Source organism: Bemisia tabaci, chromosome 3 (assembly GCF_918797505.1).
Source record: "Bemisia tabaci chromosome 3, PGI_BMITA_v3".
Taxonomy (NCBI): Eukaryota; Metazoa; Arthropoda; class Insecta; order Hemiptera; family Aleyrodidae; genus Bemisia; species Bemisia tabaci.
The window spans coordinates 55,395,085-55,410,862 of record NC_092795.1 but is presented as its reverse complement, the minus strand read 5'-3'; the positions used below and the strand labels follow the sequence as shown (position 1 = coordinate 55,410,862).

General features: G+C 41.5%; 2 protein-coding genes across 3 annotated transcripts in view; both read right to left on the bottom strand.

Annotated features, from left to right (window-relative positions):
* LOC109033013 (uncharacterized) overlaps positions 1-2,097 on the bottom strand; it is a 28,882-nt gene extending 26,785 nt beyond the window's left edge. The window contains exon 1 of the mRNA XM_019045408.2: positions 1,944-2,097. Coding sequence (XP_018900953.2) covers positions 1,944-2,028 — 85 coding nt within the window. The 5' untranslated portion in view covers positions 2,029-2,097. The remainder of the gene's footprint in view (positions 1-1,943) is intronic.
* Positions 2,098-11,884: 9,787 nt separating this feature from the next.
* LOC109033077 (uncharacterized) overlaps positions 11,885-15,778 on the bottom strand; it is a 42,009-nt gene continuing 38,115 nt past the window's right edge. For both annotated transcript variants that reach the window (XM_019045507.2, XM_072298860.1), the window contains one exon: positions 11,885-15,303. In XM_019045507.2, the coding sequence (XP_018901052.2) occupies positions 12,705-15,303 (2,599 nt within the window). In that variant the 3' untranslated portion in view covers positions 11,885-12,704. The remainder of the gene's footprint in view (positions 15,304-15,778) is intronic.

The following is a 15,778-nucleotide window of genomic DNA, read 5'->3' as shown; positions in this document are numbered from 1 at the left end:
ATGGGACGCTCCTCCTAACGAGAAATCAATGACATGCATGAGGAGACATGGGACAAGAAGCGGAATCAAGCCAACAATGAAAACAACCCACTCTCGGCGCCGTCTCTCCCGCGCTCAGGCAAAACGTCGTATGAGCATTTCAGAGTTGCCAAATCCCCTTTTTATTCGGTTATTAAATATATCTCAAATTCATTTTGAGGAATGTTACGGATGCCAAGCGGTCAGTCGTTCAGGGCTCAGCCGATACCAAACACTGCCGCACACTGGATCGAGTCAATAGGAGAGGTCGGACAAAATTTGGAAACTTTAAAAGCTCATAACTCCGTTTGTAAAAAATTTTGGGGGTTTTCAAAGCGGTTCCATAGGTTTTCTTGTGAAAATTTCTTCCAGATGCACCTCTCACAATTTAAAATGTAACGATTTAAACATCAAAATTTGTAGTTCTAGTCAAAAAATTCATGTCCGATCTCTCTGATTGACTCAATTCACTGTGTGCCGGCTCATTCTTATAATTGATAGACAAAGCGATAGGCAAAGAAAATACAGGGAGTATGGAGCGATCCTATTGGTTGACATGGGTGGTTCCTGTAGATTAAGGGAGGAAATGAAGAAGTAACTATAGGGTCTCTGGTGGGTTACCATTAGTTAGTCTGTTACCTATAACTCCTTTATCCATTTCAGCCACCCGATTCCACCAACAGGATCCCTCCATGTCATTCTTGTCTTCTATGTCTATAGATTTGTTTATCAATGACAACAATCAACCCATTGAACAAGAGGGTGCTTCAGTGCTTGGCTCAAGCATTATGATTCTTGGGTTTGCCGCCAAGAATTTATTTTATCTTGATTTTATCATGATCAGGAGGTCCTATAAACATGATTTTGGGCAATTTTTAACTTCTGACCCCAACCACCCCCGTCCAGCCCCGAAAAACCTATTTTCGGGGAATTTTGGGGTATTTTCACGTTGCATTTCATATCTCCCGCGTTTTTCGATGAAAATGCACCAAAATTGCACCGAATACACATCAGACCAATCAAATTCTCGGGTAAAAAATCAAATTTACCGCACCACATTTGATCCCTAAAAAAATTCGTAAAAATCGTAAATTTCCAATTTTTCCCAGATTTTAACGGTTTAATAAAAATGAGTACACATAAAATTTTTTGTTTTCGCCTTAACATGTAGGTAATATACCCAGTCGTTATAAAGACAAAGCCTTCAAGCATGGTGGGTCCCACCCAAGACCAATCCACACAGGTCAGTCATTCCCGAGGACGAGTTTTGGTACTCTACTGCGCAGTGACCTAGTATTGAGTGCCTGCAATGTATTTCTTATGGGAGCACCCATCGTGACGTAGCATTGAGTGCTGCGAGTTAGGGCCGGGCGGGGGAGTGGATTTCAAAAAAGCCGCGCAGTGACTGACCTGTGTGGATTGGTCTTGGTCCCACCGAAAAAATGGTTTTTTTTGGCGCCAAAGCCATCTGGCAACGTTTGGAAGTTGATAGGATGTTTTTCCTTAGCTCGTTTGAAATAGAGTCCCTTTATACTGAGAGTCAAGACAATTTGAATCCATTTCTGATTGGTTCCCGTATTTTAGGCCTCCACAGTGTCACAAACGGGAATAAAGATTACATTTTCACCAATTGCAAAGATTATAATCTGGAATGGACCAGGGAATTACGGGTTCGGCAAGGAACAAACGGAATGAGAGGAGGAACGGAGAAAGGCATTTGAGAATGGGCCGATCAAAGATTACGAAAAACGTTCAATTTCTGTAATCTTTATTCCCGTTTGTGAAATCCATGAGCCGAATTGTCTTGACTCTCAGTATAAAGGGACTCTAGGTCCCACCGAAAAAATGTTTTTTTTGGTGCCAAAACCATTCGGCAACGTTTGGAAGTTGATAGGATGTTTTTCCTTAGCTCGTTTGAAACTTACTTGGTCCGACGAATGCGGGGGGTGGGATGACGCTGGCGAGGGCGCCAGTAACGCTGCATATGGTCAACACAAGATATGCTCTCATTTCGATCGCGATCGGGAGCCGCGCGCAATGAAAAAACACAACTAAAACGTGATTAAGCCAGCACTCGTTACTGGGAGACTTAGCGCCGGCAGTACGCTTTAAATACGTCGTTCCGGCTTATCGTTTCACGGCCGCTTTTCCCGCGCTGCACCGCACCGCCTCTTCCCGGGAGCCCCCCCCCCCCCCTTCTGGAGCCCGGTCGGGGATCTCGGACCCGTACGTCATACGTGTGACGTCATATCAGTGCTCTCGTTTTTCGCTGCCATGTCATGAGACCGCTTTTCGACGATGAAACTACCAAACCACGTATCTCGGTTTGCGACGTCGCAGACTTCCTGTCATACTTTATTTTTTAAATAGAAAACGACTCAACGTCAATTCGTGAAAACTTCCATGATTTTTCCTCTTTAAGCGGAGAAAAATCTGTTAAAATTGTAAGGAATGATATTGATTTGATCTCCTTCAAAAAAATAAAATGTGAGTGGAGATTTTTAAACACCGCAAACGAGATACGTGGTCTGGTAATTTCACCGTCGTTTTGTAATCTGCCGTGCTAAGGAAGAACGCCGTATGAACCTTTAGGCCTTGCAATTTCCTCAGGTAAATCATGAATTTTCGGGAAAATTTGTAAATATTTTGTTACGGATACCAAGCGTTCAGTCGCTCAGGGTTCAGCCGATACCAAGCACTGTCGGCTCGTTCTTGAACTTGATAGACAAAGCTATAGGCAAAGAGGACTAGGGAGTATGGAGCGATCCTATTGGTTGACATGCGTGGTTCCTATACCGCAAACGAGATACGTGGTCTGGTAATTTCACCGTCGTTTTGTAATCTGCCGTGCTAAGGAAGAACGTAGTAGGAACCTTTAGGTCTTGGCAAATTTCCCTAGGTAAATCATGAATTTTCGGGAAAATTTGTGAATATTTTTCCTCTAATTTTTCAGATACTTTTGTTCGAAATTTAACTTGGAGTTCTCAACGATTTTTCGGAAAAATATTTATAACTTTCCTCAAAAATAAACATTTTATCGAAGGAAATTTGGCAACTCTCGAATGTTCATACGGCGTTCTTTCTCAGTACGGCACTAATCGTCCTGGCTCGAGCCTCTACTGGAGTATCTATAAAGGGAGTTTCCGAACATGTCAAAAAATGTAGCTCTTATACAGCCAGCACAAAAAGGCAGCCAACCCTCTAACACAGGAAATGTCTTTGTCAACCTGCATATTCCGGTTTCAAACCAAGATGGCCAGGAAGGTTCAAAAATAAGTCTTCTTTCGTAAAAATGAGTAAAATACAAAAAGTAGGTCAAATACATGATTAACTAACAACGGGTCGCAACAATTGTGAAAATAAATCACACTGGATAATTTGAATCCATAGGTTGGCTACCCTTTTGGGCCCCAAAAGCTCCAAGACCTTACCTCAAAATTACCAACAAGTCCGATCTCTCCCTATGTAGGATTTTGAGTATCCACCTCAGGCAAATTCTCGTTATCTATTTTTAATAGACAATACGAACCTGTGCAACCCTCAAAATGAGGTTTCTTGAAGAGAGTTTTAATTCGTCTTGTTGCACGGAAAAAAGATGTAGGGTTTTAAGTGCCAACGTGAACTTTTCAATTAATTATGTGGTACTACTAGTACCCCAATTCATAAGATTACTAATGAACGTGGCAGCGGGGGAGGGGCGTATAAGACGCATTTACTCGTGCATTTTTTGGGAAAGCCCTGTCAACACTACTAGCAAAAGTTCACGGAACTTTGCGCGAAAGTTAAGTTCCGTAAACCTATTTCTGTGTGGACAAGGCCTTCCATTCATAAGAAATGAACGAAAAAATTATGAAAGAGCAAACATAAATGTGGATCAGTGATTTTAACTTCCGCCGTCGCGTTGCGCCGCGCCGCGCAGACCGCACCGTGTTTTGCGCAATGCGTGAAGTATTCCGACAGTCTTGTAGGCGCTATGCGTTTCACGCCGACGACCGCTGCCGAACGCACTGTGTTGGACGCAACGCGTAAAGTATTCACGCAGTCTTGTAGGCGCTATGCGTTTCACGCTGACCACACTGTGTTTGGCGCAATGCGTGAAGTATCCATGCATTATTGTAGGCACTAATATGTGTTACATGCCGATCGCCGCGCCGGGGGCTTCTCCTTTTCATCTCAAATCCTCGTTATCATTTCTCTCTAAGTCGCGCCGTTCCAGGCCAAATTGCGTGTTTGGTCTCTCTTAACTCGACTTATTGAAGGTGCTGTCTCTTGATCACTTAAGATACGACAAAATTAGAAATTACTATACTCTCAGGAAATGAGAGATTTTGTCGCCTTTTCTCGTTTGTAATTTTGTTTTTATAAATCCGATTTTTTTTTATACCTACACTTTAAAAAATTGCAAATTTTTGCCGCCCCTTAGATTTGCGCCATGGGCCGCGGCCCATGTGGCCACCCCCTTAATCCAGCCCTGGTAGTATCACAAGTTTAGGGGGTGACCCCTAACACTTTTTCTGTCTTCGACTCATGTCATTCGTTTTGTTTGCAAAGCCCAATTCATTTTAAATGAAGGTTACGAGATCCGATCTCGAAAATTTTCCTCAGGCCTGCCGCGCTAGAAAAACATTCGAATGATGCAAAATTCCCTTCAATAAAACGTGTATTTTTTTAGGGAGAATACAAATGTATTTTCTTGAAATTTTCAGATTGAATGGGTCGAATTACCAGTCTAATTCTCCAGCAAATGATCTAGGAGGCAAATATTTCTCAAGCTCCCAAGAAAACTCGCGTTTTTTCAAAGGGAATTTAGGGCAACATCTGAAGACTCATGCAGTGGCTCCCCAGCACGACACCGTAGCCTTGAGTAGAAGGGTCATAACGACATTTTTGTCGTTTCGAGGTTTCACGAGATACCTACCTGTCACATTTCTTCGGATGTAACGGGTCTATTGCATGCTAGAGATACAGTTAAGTGAATAGAGTTTCTTTAAGTAAATTGCACTAAAATCACGATGATGACACCAATAGAGTTTGAAATCCGCTCCTTTTATTGCACATGATCTGTAAAACCCTTAACTCGCAGTTTTTTATGGTGGCCAGCAATCAAGTTTGCCCGGTGAGTAATGCAAAAAAAACCTAATTTAGATAAACATTCAAATTCGCAAACTATTACAAACTTTTTGTCTGATTTCCATTGTATCAAAGCTACGTTCTTTCAACTTTCAAGACAGAGACGTGAGGAGGGCACTAGCGGAAAAGGTTTGCGAGATTAATAATATTATTTTCTATTAATGTTGTTTATATAGGTTTAGTTTTCTTACGAGTCTCTCTGGAAGAACCTAGTCGCTGGCGACTGCCCGCGGACTCGGAAAATTTGCAAAAACGTCTAACAAACTACGCAAATTACTCCCTATAGAAAGAATTTCACACTTTTTTTCGGTGTCCATAGTGATTTTACCAAGACATGTAACGATGGGCTTCACTTGAATTTACATAATTTCGTGCAGCAGACACATTCGGAAGTTTTCAAGTTTTGCGTCTGCATCAGGCGTTAATGAGAGAAAATTTCCAGTGGAACGACTTTGTCGAGTTTTTGTCGAAATCGTTATTTGAATTGTACGGCGGCCATTCTGTATTAGATTCAAAGTGTTTTAAACTCAAAGTCGTCGCCTCATCTTATGACGGCGTGTCATAAGCTTTTAGCCGACACGTGTTGTTCTTATAACTTTCATTTTGAGCCTCTTTCTCAATCATGAAAGCACACCGAAAAAACGTGAAGTTGATTTAACATTCTGGTTGTGAAAAAAATGTGCGAGAACTTAGTAAATATGGAATTACCCGCTACAGAAGTTACTTCAGCAATCCTAAGATGCAAAACTAACTGCTGCGGCGGGAAATTCAACATTTTTTAGGATCTCGCACAATTTTTTTACATTCAAAATGTTTAATAAACTTCACTTTTTTTTGGTGCAGTAGTGAGCTTTTAAAAGCTCATAGATGGTTTTTTCGTTAAAACGGCTTCGGAAACATTTATTTTCAAGGCGACGCCTGGATCTTAGAACAGCCCTATTTTGAATTTTAGTGGAGCAAGGTCCTTGTTCCAGCGGACGATGACAACTCGTGGAAATTGCCATTTTTTGGTGGCGTCTTATCAGCGCGGTAAACATTGCTAATTTTCGGGTGCGGGGCAGTGTGGACCTTTAGTCGCGGTTTGACCGTGACCGGGCGTCCTCGGCGCAGCTATCGAATTCGGGGCTCGTGCTTTCCCGACCCGGGTTCGCGCGGTCGCCACTCCATCCGCCCGCGGCTGCGGGTGCCCCAAGGTCCCCGGTCCGCTCCGTACGCAGACCTGCCGAGCTATCGAAATTCGATGGTAATCGAATCCAACCGCCGAGTCTCGATATTCCTCAAACCGCGGGTAAGTAACGTGGCGTCTTTTGCGATATATCGATTGATCTGTCATTTAAACCTTTGGAAAAGGATCGATTTACAGGGTGTTTGCAACAAACATCTTACTAATCGATTCTTTGCCATAGCTTCTAATGGGGAAATATCGATAATAGATCATTCACGCCTCTTTACTGCTTCGGATTATTTATGGAGAAATTCAACGGAGATATCGACGGAACTCGAACTTACCTCTCCGTGGCGAGGGCTCCTCGTTCGTTCACCTCCGACGCCGGTCCTTAGCCTGCATGGAAAAGACCGAGATGAAATCAGAATCTGGAGGTAAAATGCCACTTGGCTCCAGACAGGATTTTTTCGAGACTCGGCAATGGAGAATTTACAGGTGTTTGAAATTTGGTAAATTTCATCTTTAAAATGATACTGCTAGAAAAACTGAACACGAGGATATCCTTGGCTTCTGAATTGAAGAGTTATATGTAGGAAAAAATATGACAGAATAACCTAATCTGCCAAAATACATGTGTTTCAATGGAAAATGCCGCTAGATAACGTCACAAAGCGGCACATTTTCTCACTTTTAAATATATTTTTCTCCAATTTCCCATTTCAGAAAAAAATTATGAAAAATACTATTAACTCAGTTTATTGAGATCTTTCGGGTGAAGCAATAAAATTTTTGTGTGCAAATTCTCCATTGAATCGATTATTTTCCAAATCATGTAAGTGCCAAAATCGCAAACGCCAGAAAAAGAAGAAACCCCGTTTTATTCGCTCTGTTGACAATCTTCGAATTCCAATAAATGTATGTTCTTTTAAAACTAGGCTAATTTGAAAGAAGGTATGATTGATTTGATAATACCAGAGAGAACAAAGAAAAAACAATCCATCTAACATAAAATAGAGATTGGCGCTTACGTGGTTTGGAAAATAATCGTTTCAATTGAGGAAAATTATACTATGGAGTAACACAACCTTTACTGAAACCCTAGCATGTCGAATTGTTTTTACTGCGAAATGCAGTCCAATTGAGACATTTATCGGTATAAAGGCGTAAGATCACTACCATAGGGAAGTAAGTCAACTATGAATTAATTTCATCTGCCGCGAACGCTATAAAAAATTGCACAATCTGATCAGCATTGCAAGTCCCATACGATCTTTTACCGAAAAATTCCTCAATTTCACCCGTAGCCCCTCTTAGCTTTAGCGCAGCTGCTTTGTTGTTTTTTCTAAATCAAAGCTCACCTTGTCATCCTCCATCACAAATATTTTAGAAACCCTGCTCTGAGCTATCAATTTTGTGTGTATGAGTAAAGCTAAAATTAATTTCGGTTATTTAAACTATTTTACGGCTGATTGTAATTGATAAATACTCATGACTCTCCTAAAAGTACCGATAAATGTTGTCTCGAAGAAGTGGGTCCGCTTTACACTTTACCGGGAGCTAAAAGTGGGGGTCATTAACGTATATCTATCGAGTTCCCTGAAAGGTGGGGAAAATCGTGGAATTTTCAGCAATCAATGAGCATGGGATGAGATAGCAAAAAAAATTCTGAATACTTTGGATACTTGAACAATAAGGCACAAAACTAGTCCAATATTTTTTTGCGAAATCATGACTGTTGAGCAACGACCATTTGCAGGGCAAATCTTCAGCCATCATTATTAATGGAATCGATTCGAAAACGACCATTGTGTAATACAGGGTTTCAAAATTGCAGTGGTATCTTTTGCCCAATGACACTGATGAATAAGATCGAACTCTTTTGTAAACGTTTAATTATATATACTTAGGGACTATTTATAAAATTACTCTACACTCCTAACGTGTTAAAACATCATGTGTCTTTGAGTTACAACGAAATTGTCCACTCAAATTCTGAAACACTGTTTTGGACATCGGACGTTTTCGCTTACGCCGATACAATTTGAGGAGCGAGCATTTGTCAAACTGATTCTTGCTCACCAAACCGTTTACTCAACAAGTTGTTGATCAATCATCTCTTTGGTGATCGTGAAACCCAAAAATACCTGCTCTATTATAAGAAACCTAAGACGGAGGGTGTCTGAAATATGTTCTACTCGCATGCTTCGGTGTAGGGCGTTTTCTCTTGGCGCAATAGTATGGGTGTTGAGATGTGGAAATATTAAAAATTATCTCACCAAGCTTAGTTTATATACGTGCGAGTATTTGATTCAATTCAATGAATTGAGTCTGCTCTGATTTTCTTTGTTTCCCCTGAATCATGCTAACGTATTTCCCTCGAAAGAAATCAAACAAGTGTGATCAAGTGCTGAAGCACCGTGAAAACGAGGAAAGCATATTGTAAATTCGCGCCGTGGGGCCCTCTCAAGGCCGTTAGAATAAATAGTTTTAAAAAACAAGTAATTGCCCGATGATAAGGGAAATAAAGGAGAGGTTATCGGGTAAAAATGTAAAGGAGCCAGTTTAGACGGAGGAGAAAAGAAGTTTATGAACACCTGTGACGTCTGCAAACGAGCGCTGTAACTTACAACTCGCGCCGATTCTATGAGAGCAGACAGCGATAAGCTCCTTCAATTTCTCAGATACCTCCCCGCACTTCTTGACTGTTAAATGAGTGGCGTGCCTCTAGGATAATTTTTCGCGTCTGCCGCTCCGTTTTGCCAGCGAGTAAACGATCTCTCGCGCGTCTTATTAATGTTGCGAGTAAATACCCCTTATCTTTCTCCTGAGGGTTTATTTCTTTTCCTCCGTACAATTCGGGCTTTCTCGCTGATTCTTCGTCGTTTAAAATGCTGCTTTGACTGCTTCACTGACCGATACTTCAAGTGTCCAGTCGATTCCTGCGTTATATTATTTTCTTTTTCTTTCCCTTTTTTATCTATTTTTTTATTTTCTAAATGAAACTAGCATATTACATAGTTTTTTTTTTTTTATTTATTTCTTGCACTCTTTGTGAAATCATCTGCTTACACAGAGAGTATACTCAGAAAAAGAAACTGCCATGACATGGTCCTCGTCGCTGAGAAAGGCTATGATGTAATCAAAAAACCTCTTTACTAGCAGCAAAATCTTGACCTATTACGAGTCTTAATTCATACCCAATTAACATTTTACTTAGAGTAATACGTCAGTCTTTTATTGCGAAAATATTTTCCCTCGGCGTGACGGAAAACTGAATGGAATATTATACAGGGTGGGCCAGAAGTTCCAGGACGGTCGGCTAACTTTTTAACGGTTCTAGATAGAAAAATGAAACTTTGGGAATGTTCCTATTTCAAAGGGGACCATCTTTTGGGGGAGTCGAAATTTTTGTCCCCCCCAAGAGAGGGGGCGGGGGGCCCCCAACTTTTTTTTTTTCAAATGGCAACCCCTATCTTGTGATACCTCATTCGAAAGACCATTAAAAACTAAGAATTTTGGCGCAAACCGCAGATCAATATTTTAATTTTTGACCGAGTTATGATAGGATCAAAGGTCAAATTTGACCTATTTTCAAAAAATCACAACTCCGGTTCAAATTATCGTAAAGAAAAAAATAAAACGAGAAAATTTACTAAATTGTGTTCGCTTTTTTGTAAAAATTGCAGAAATCACTTCGAACTAATTTTAAGGGGGGGTTCGGACCCCCCCCCCCTTAAAATTAGTCAAATTTAATTACCTTAAATTGCGTTTTTTTAACTTTTCCTGAAATTTGGGGACTTGCCCAACGTAATGTTGAACTGATTTTGACCTTACTGAGATAATGTGGAGGCAAATCTAGGGGAAATTGGCTTATTTCACTGGAAAATTGAATGACCTTTGAATTGACGTATTTGGGGGTCCGAACCCCCCCCCCCCTTAAAATTAGTTCGAAGTGATTTCTGCAATTTTTACAAAAAAGCGAACACAATTTAGTAAATTTTCTCGTTTTATTTTTTCTTTACGATAATTTGAACCGGAGTTGTGATTTTTTGAAAATAGGTCAAATTTGACCTTTGATCCTATCATAACTCGGTCAAAAATTAAAATATTGATCTGCGGTTTGCGCCAAAATTCTTAGTTTTTAATGGTCTTTCGAATGAGGTATCACAAGATAGGGGTTGCCATTTGAAAAAAAAAAAGTTGGGGGCCCCCCGCCCCCTCTCTTGGGGGGGACAAAAATTTCGACTCCCCCAAAAGATGGTCCCCTTTGAGATAGGAACATTCCCAAAGTTTCATTTTTCTATCTAGAACCGTTAAAAAGTTAGCCGACCGTCCTGGAACTTCTGGCCCACCCTGTATTAAGCGCTCAGCCGATAGGCGGCGCTTTTTGATTTCGATTTGCCACTAGAGCTCTAGTATAGTAGGGCGCTCAAGCGGTCAAATGGCGCACCAACTCATCGATGCACGGAACGTCATTTAGGAAAATTTATTTTTTGATTACCTCATAATAGCTCTGTGAATACGATTAAATGCAAATTAGCGTGAGAAATAAATAACAGTCCTAAAACTCTCTTCGCTATGCGGTTTATAGTTATTCTATAATTACTTTCGAAAGTTCAAGATGCGCGTTCTGATTTCCGAAAACTTTTCCACCGGTGATAACTTTATTCGGAGACCTTAGTAGAATTCGCTTACATCTAGGTTATGTGTCTTTGACTTATTTGTCTTTGGCTCTGGCGACGGTAGGTAGTTGTTACGCGTTTACGGTTTCCTTGGTAACCTTTGTTTGCTATCAGCTGATGTCGAGTAGTATGACTATAGGAAGCTCCAACCACGGCATTCTTCGAAAAAAGCGCGAAAACTTATAGATTTGAATTTTCAAATTTTAAGAAAAAAAAAATTCTATTTAAGAAAGCTTTAATTTAGTTTCTGTAATTTAGTTTTTAATAAAAATTCTGAAATAAAGTAAATATATATTGGTTTAAAAGTTGAATATTTCTTCACTTCAGGCAGACCCTCAATGCTGAGCGCTTCTCTAATACCAACGTATTAGAGCTTTCCCGCTTGTTCTCTTATTAGTATTTTATTCGATTTACCTCACTACTATTGATCGATCATTATATTGAATAATAAAATTGTGCAAAAATGATTTTAAAACATCTATTTCGATGCGATTTGGGAGGAAACAATTTTTGTACAAGTATGAGATCCAAAGTTTTGGGTTTTATAACCACTTAAAAGTACCAGTGAAGAACCTTTAGGTTACTCCCTATCTATTTATGGGCCAAAACTTAAAAAAACTATGTTTAAAATGCTGTAATTTGGTTGATGTTGAATAGAGTTTCAAAAACTTGAGCTCATAGTCTCTAAATTTCTTCTTGAAATTTTTTCACGGTTATTTTGCCAGATTTCATGAACATAAAGAGAAAGTTGACCAATTGCAGCGAGGAGGCAAATCCTCTCATTTCCAATTAAAGAAAAAATTGTTTTTATTTTATTATTCCTGATCTTTTTCATTTCATTTGCGCCTGAAAACAGGAGATAGGGAATTGAATAAAATCAAAACAACAATTTAGATTTGTGTATCTTTTTTAAAAATGAATTTTTCTAAGCAAGATAAATAATACAAGAAGAGGAAATTTAGAAAAATTAAGAAAATAAGAAAATCGGAGACATTTACTTACATTTTTACACTTTATATGAGTCGTATACATTTATACAGCTAACCATGCTTCAGTACAACGATGGTGAGCATATATTGTCCTATAAGTTGTTGCGAAGTTTCACTTCCGACCTCCCTTCGACATAGTATTCAACGAATGAAACCTCATTGATACATTTTAATTATGTCTAATAGAATATTTGCGGCTTGAAAAATCAAATTGGATCACATATTCACAGTGAATCAGTCGAAATCGAAGCAGACCCCGCTTAGCAGTTGGTTACTGACAGTCAAAGGCTTAGAAAATGGATGCATCTATTCCCCTGGTGTCTACAAACATTAAATGTCGTCAGTAGATGGCCGTTAGTTCTTCACGGAATAGAAGCCAAAAAACTGGCAGGAAAAAAGTGAATTTTTTTTTTTTCAATTATTGTTTCCTTTTTTGCTGTTTATTGATTTGGCATGAATTCTGTCAAAAATATGTCACCAGAGGACACCACAGGGTTTAGACACAACCACGCTCTAGACTTTTCAAACTATGAGGCCAGGTCAGGTCAAGAGAAATATGTTTCACCTGACCCACTCGTCAATTCCGTGAAAATTATTGTCGCTGCCATCAGTATTCGAACCGAGAATCTTGTCACAAAATTTCATTGAGGAGTAGATAGGTCAACAAAAATGCCATACTCTTTCAGATATGCCATTTTAACGATAATGGAGCAAATTACGTCAATTTTTCACTTCAGCCGTCTGCTGGTTCGAGGCAATCACGAGCATGTCATAGATATCGTCCTCCAGCTCGCACAGAGATCCGGAGGTCGAAGAACTACGACTGGGCGGTGTGACGTTAATTTTCACGACGTCATCCACGAACGAGTCACCGAAGTCCACCACCGAATCGTCACACGTCACACAATCCGTCACCTGCTCCACTGGAGCGTCTGGAGCGGCTCCAGACCTTTTCTCAGTATAGCTCGTTCTCAAAATCTGAATGACACCAGACTCATGATCAATAAAACCTTCCTTGGGCGACTTGTTCAGCGTAACTACTTGATCTCTTTTGACAGAGGGATCAACCAGCAGTGTACTTGTATCAGCATCTCGTTGCCCTAAGGTATCTAAAACATGTCGATTTTCACTTGACCTGTTTTGGATGGATGTATCCAGTTTTTGGTCATCTGCTTCTTTCTTGACTAGAGACGAGTGATCGTCATTTTCTGCTTGCCTCAAATTACAATTAAGCTCTTTTTGCGCCAGATCAGCAACCGAGGGTACAAAACCGTTTATTAAAATACGCTCACCTCCACTGATTCGTGATGAGCAATCTGCTTCAGCTTGCCGTGAATTACAGTTAAGCTCTCTCTGCACCAAATTAGCATTAAAACCATTCACTGCAGCATATTCATTGATTAAGGATGGAGAAACCATAGCAGCTCGTCTCGAATCGCAGTTAGACTCCTTTTGCATCAAATCAACCACGGAAGGTGCGAAGCCGTTGAAATAAATACGCTCACCTCCATTCACCAGCGATGGAAAATTTACCTCCGCTTGCTTCGAATTGCAGTTAAGCTCTTCTTGCAGTAAATTAGTGACCGATGGGGTGAAACCGTTGACTAAAAAGCGCTCACCCCCATTACAACCCGAAACGATCGGCTTGTGAGGGTTGGACGTTACGAAAGTATTTTCAAAAATCATAGGGCTGCTTCCTCTGCAGTTATTATTTTTATCGCTTCGGGTTCCGCAGCAGTTTTGTGTGACGTCACAACGGCTCGTTTTCCAGACTGGCTGGGCGTGGTTAACACTAAGCGATTTTTTCAGTCCGTTCCTCAGCACGGGCTTCGCAGCGGGTAGAGCGCTCATACTCTGGAACCTCTGACCTTTAACCCTTGGGCGGAGGCATGTGCAGGAATGATGCTTGTCGAAGAACAACGGACATCCGACTTTTTCCGTCTGGCGTTGACTCAGGCGCCGGAAAGTCTTCAGATACCGCGGCGACTTTTTTAGGTTCCGATACTTGAGCAAGAGGTTCGTGTCCAAATTCTCTTTATCGGAGCCGTCGAAACACATATCTTTCGTTTCCTCCGGGCACTGTGACGTCAGTGTTTTTTGAGCGGCGATTGAGGCATCAGAATTCTCTGTTTGGAGGGTTGCTCGAGACGAAATTGAAGGAACTTTGGTTTCCGTTGGGTCCGTAGTCCGAGGCACACCGGACTTTTCTACTAAATCGCGATTTGTAGATCCGGTTAAATTGAGCGAGGGTTCGTTGTCTACTAACTGTGAATTGAGATCATTTTCAGTCGACCAAACACTGTTTTCCTCGGACAGCTTCCCCCTATCATCCGAGCATATTTTACTTTCGTCTTGATCAGACGAGCAGTTGCTCCTGGATTTTGGCCACCGAAGGTGATCATCTTCATTTCCGTTTTGGCAGTCAGTCACTTCCTCTTGGTCCTCGCAGATGGCGCTACTCTCCCGGAACGTCCCTGTGAGGTTGGACCCAAACCTGGAAACACTGAGCTGGGAGGCCGACCTAGTGGGGAACCCCCTCCGTGCCCCTTCGCTGTCCCTTCTAGTCCTAGTCCGCAACCCCTTCAATGATACCCTCCCTCTCGAATTCCCTGTAAACTCGTTTTTAATCCCGTACATAACCGCGTACATAACGGCCTCCTTGCTGACGTCGCCGCATCTCAAATCAGGCAACGACGTGAAATCGCGACTGGGCCTCGTGCTCAACTTACTGATGAGGTTCAAGTTGGGCAAAGAGAGTGTTAGGTTGTACTTTTTCGTGATGTTCTGCAGCGTGCTGCGGCGTTTGATGGTGTATTTTTGGTTCTGGGTCCTCTTGAAGGAGGAAGTGGATGCGCTGAGGAGGGAGGCTTGCGTGACGTTGAAGCTCGAACCGGAAATGGACAGAAAATGGTGTTTCCGGTAGAGTTCGTCGGTGACCGGGATCGAGGCTAGTGAGGTCCTGGAGCTGATGGAGCAGTCGCAGTCGGAGAAATCGGAGGAAAGACGCCTGCGGGGTCCAAGGGCGGACCTGGGGGTCCGAGGGGTTCGGGGTCCGAGGGGGTCCAGCGACGAGAGGGACATGGAGGTGTCCGTGCCTAGGTCCAGGCACCGGGCCTGCTGCAAGAAATCCGGGAAGGAGCCGTGGTAGGCGGTTGCGTCCGGGTTCGGGAGTCGTTTCCGTTTCCGGCGGGGCGGGGCCACCGGCCGGGATTTTTCCGGGTCCGGCACCGAGAGGATGACGTTGTCCCACTTGGCGCCCTCCAGGAAGCACGGGTTAAGGAGCCGCGGTGCGCTGATTTCCGGCCGGTCCTTCCATTTCCTGGAAAAGGCAGAGAAAAAAGCTGTGGTTACACACTGGAAAAAAACACATTGGATCTAGAGTCCAGACTCTTAAAATCGTCGCCAAGAAAAAATACTCTTGATTCAATCGGATTTTTGCTTAAATCAAGAACCAAGCCTCTTAATTTGAGCGGATTTCCTTTTGATTTAAGCTTAAATCTGATTGCATCAAGAGTCCTTTTTCTTGTCAATGTTTTCAAGAGTCTGGACTCCAGATCCAATGTGTTTTTTTTTTTTGTTTTTTTTTCAGTGCACTATCATTATAGCCCTCACAATATCAATACTGTGTCAATATCCCAGGAGAAACCCTATATTTAGTTATAATTTTCTCCTTCAGTCTATTGGAACCGCCCATTTCAACCAATAGGATTGCTCCATACTCTCTATGTCTTCTTTGTCTATTGCTTTGTCTATCAATTTCAATAATCGGCCCGCTGAAAGTGTATTTCTCGGTA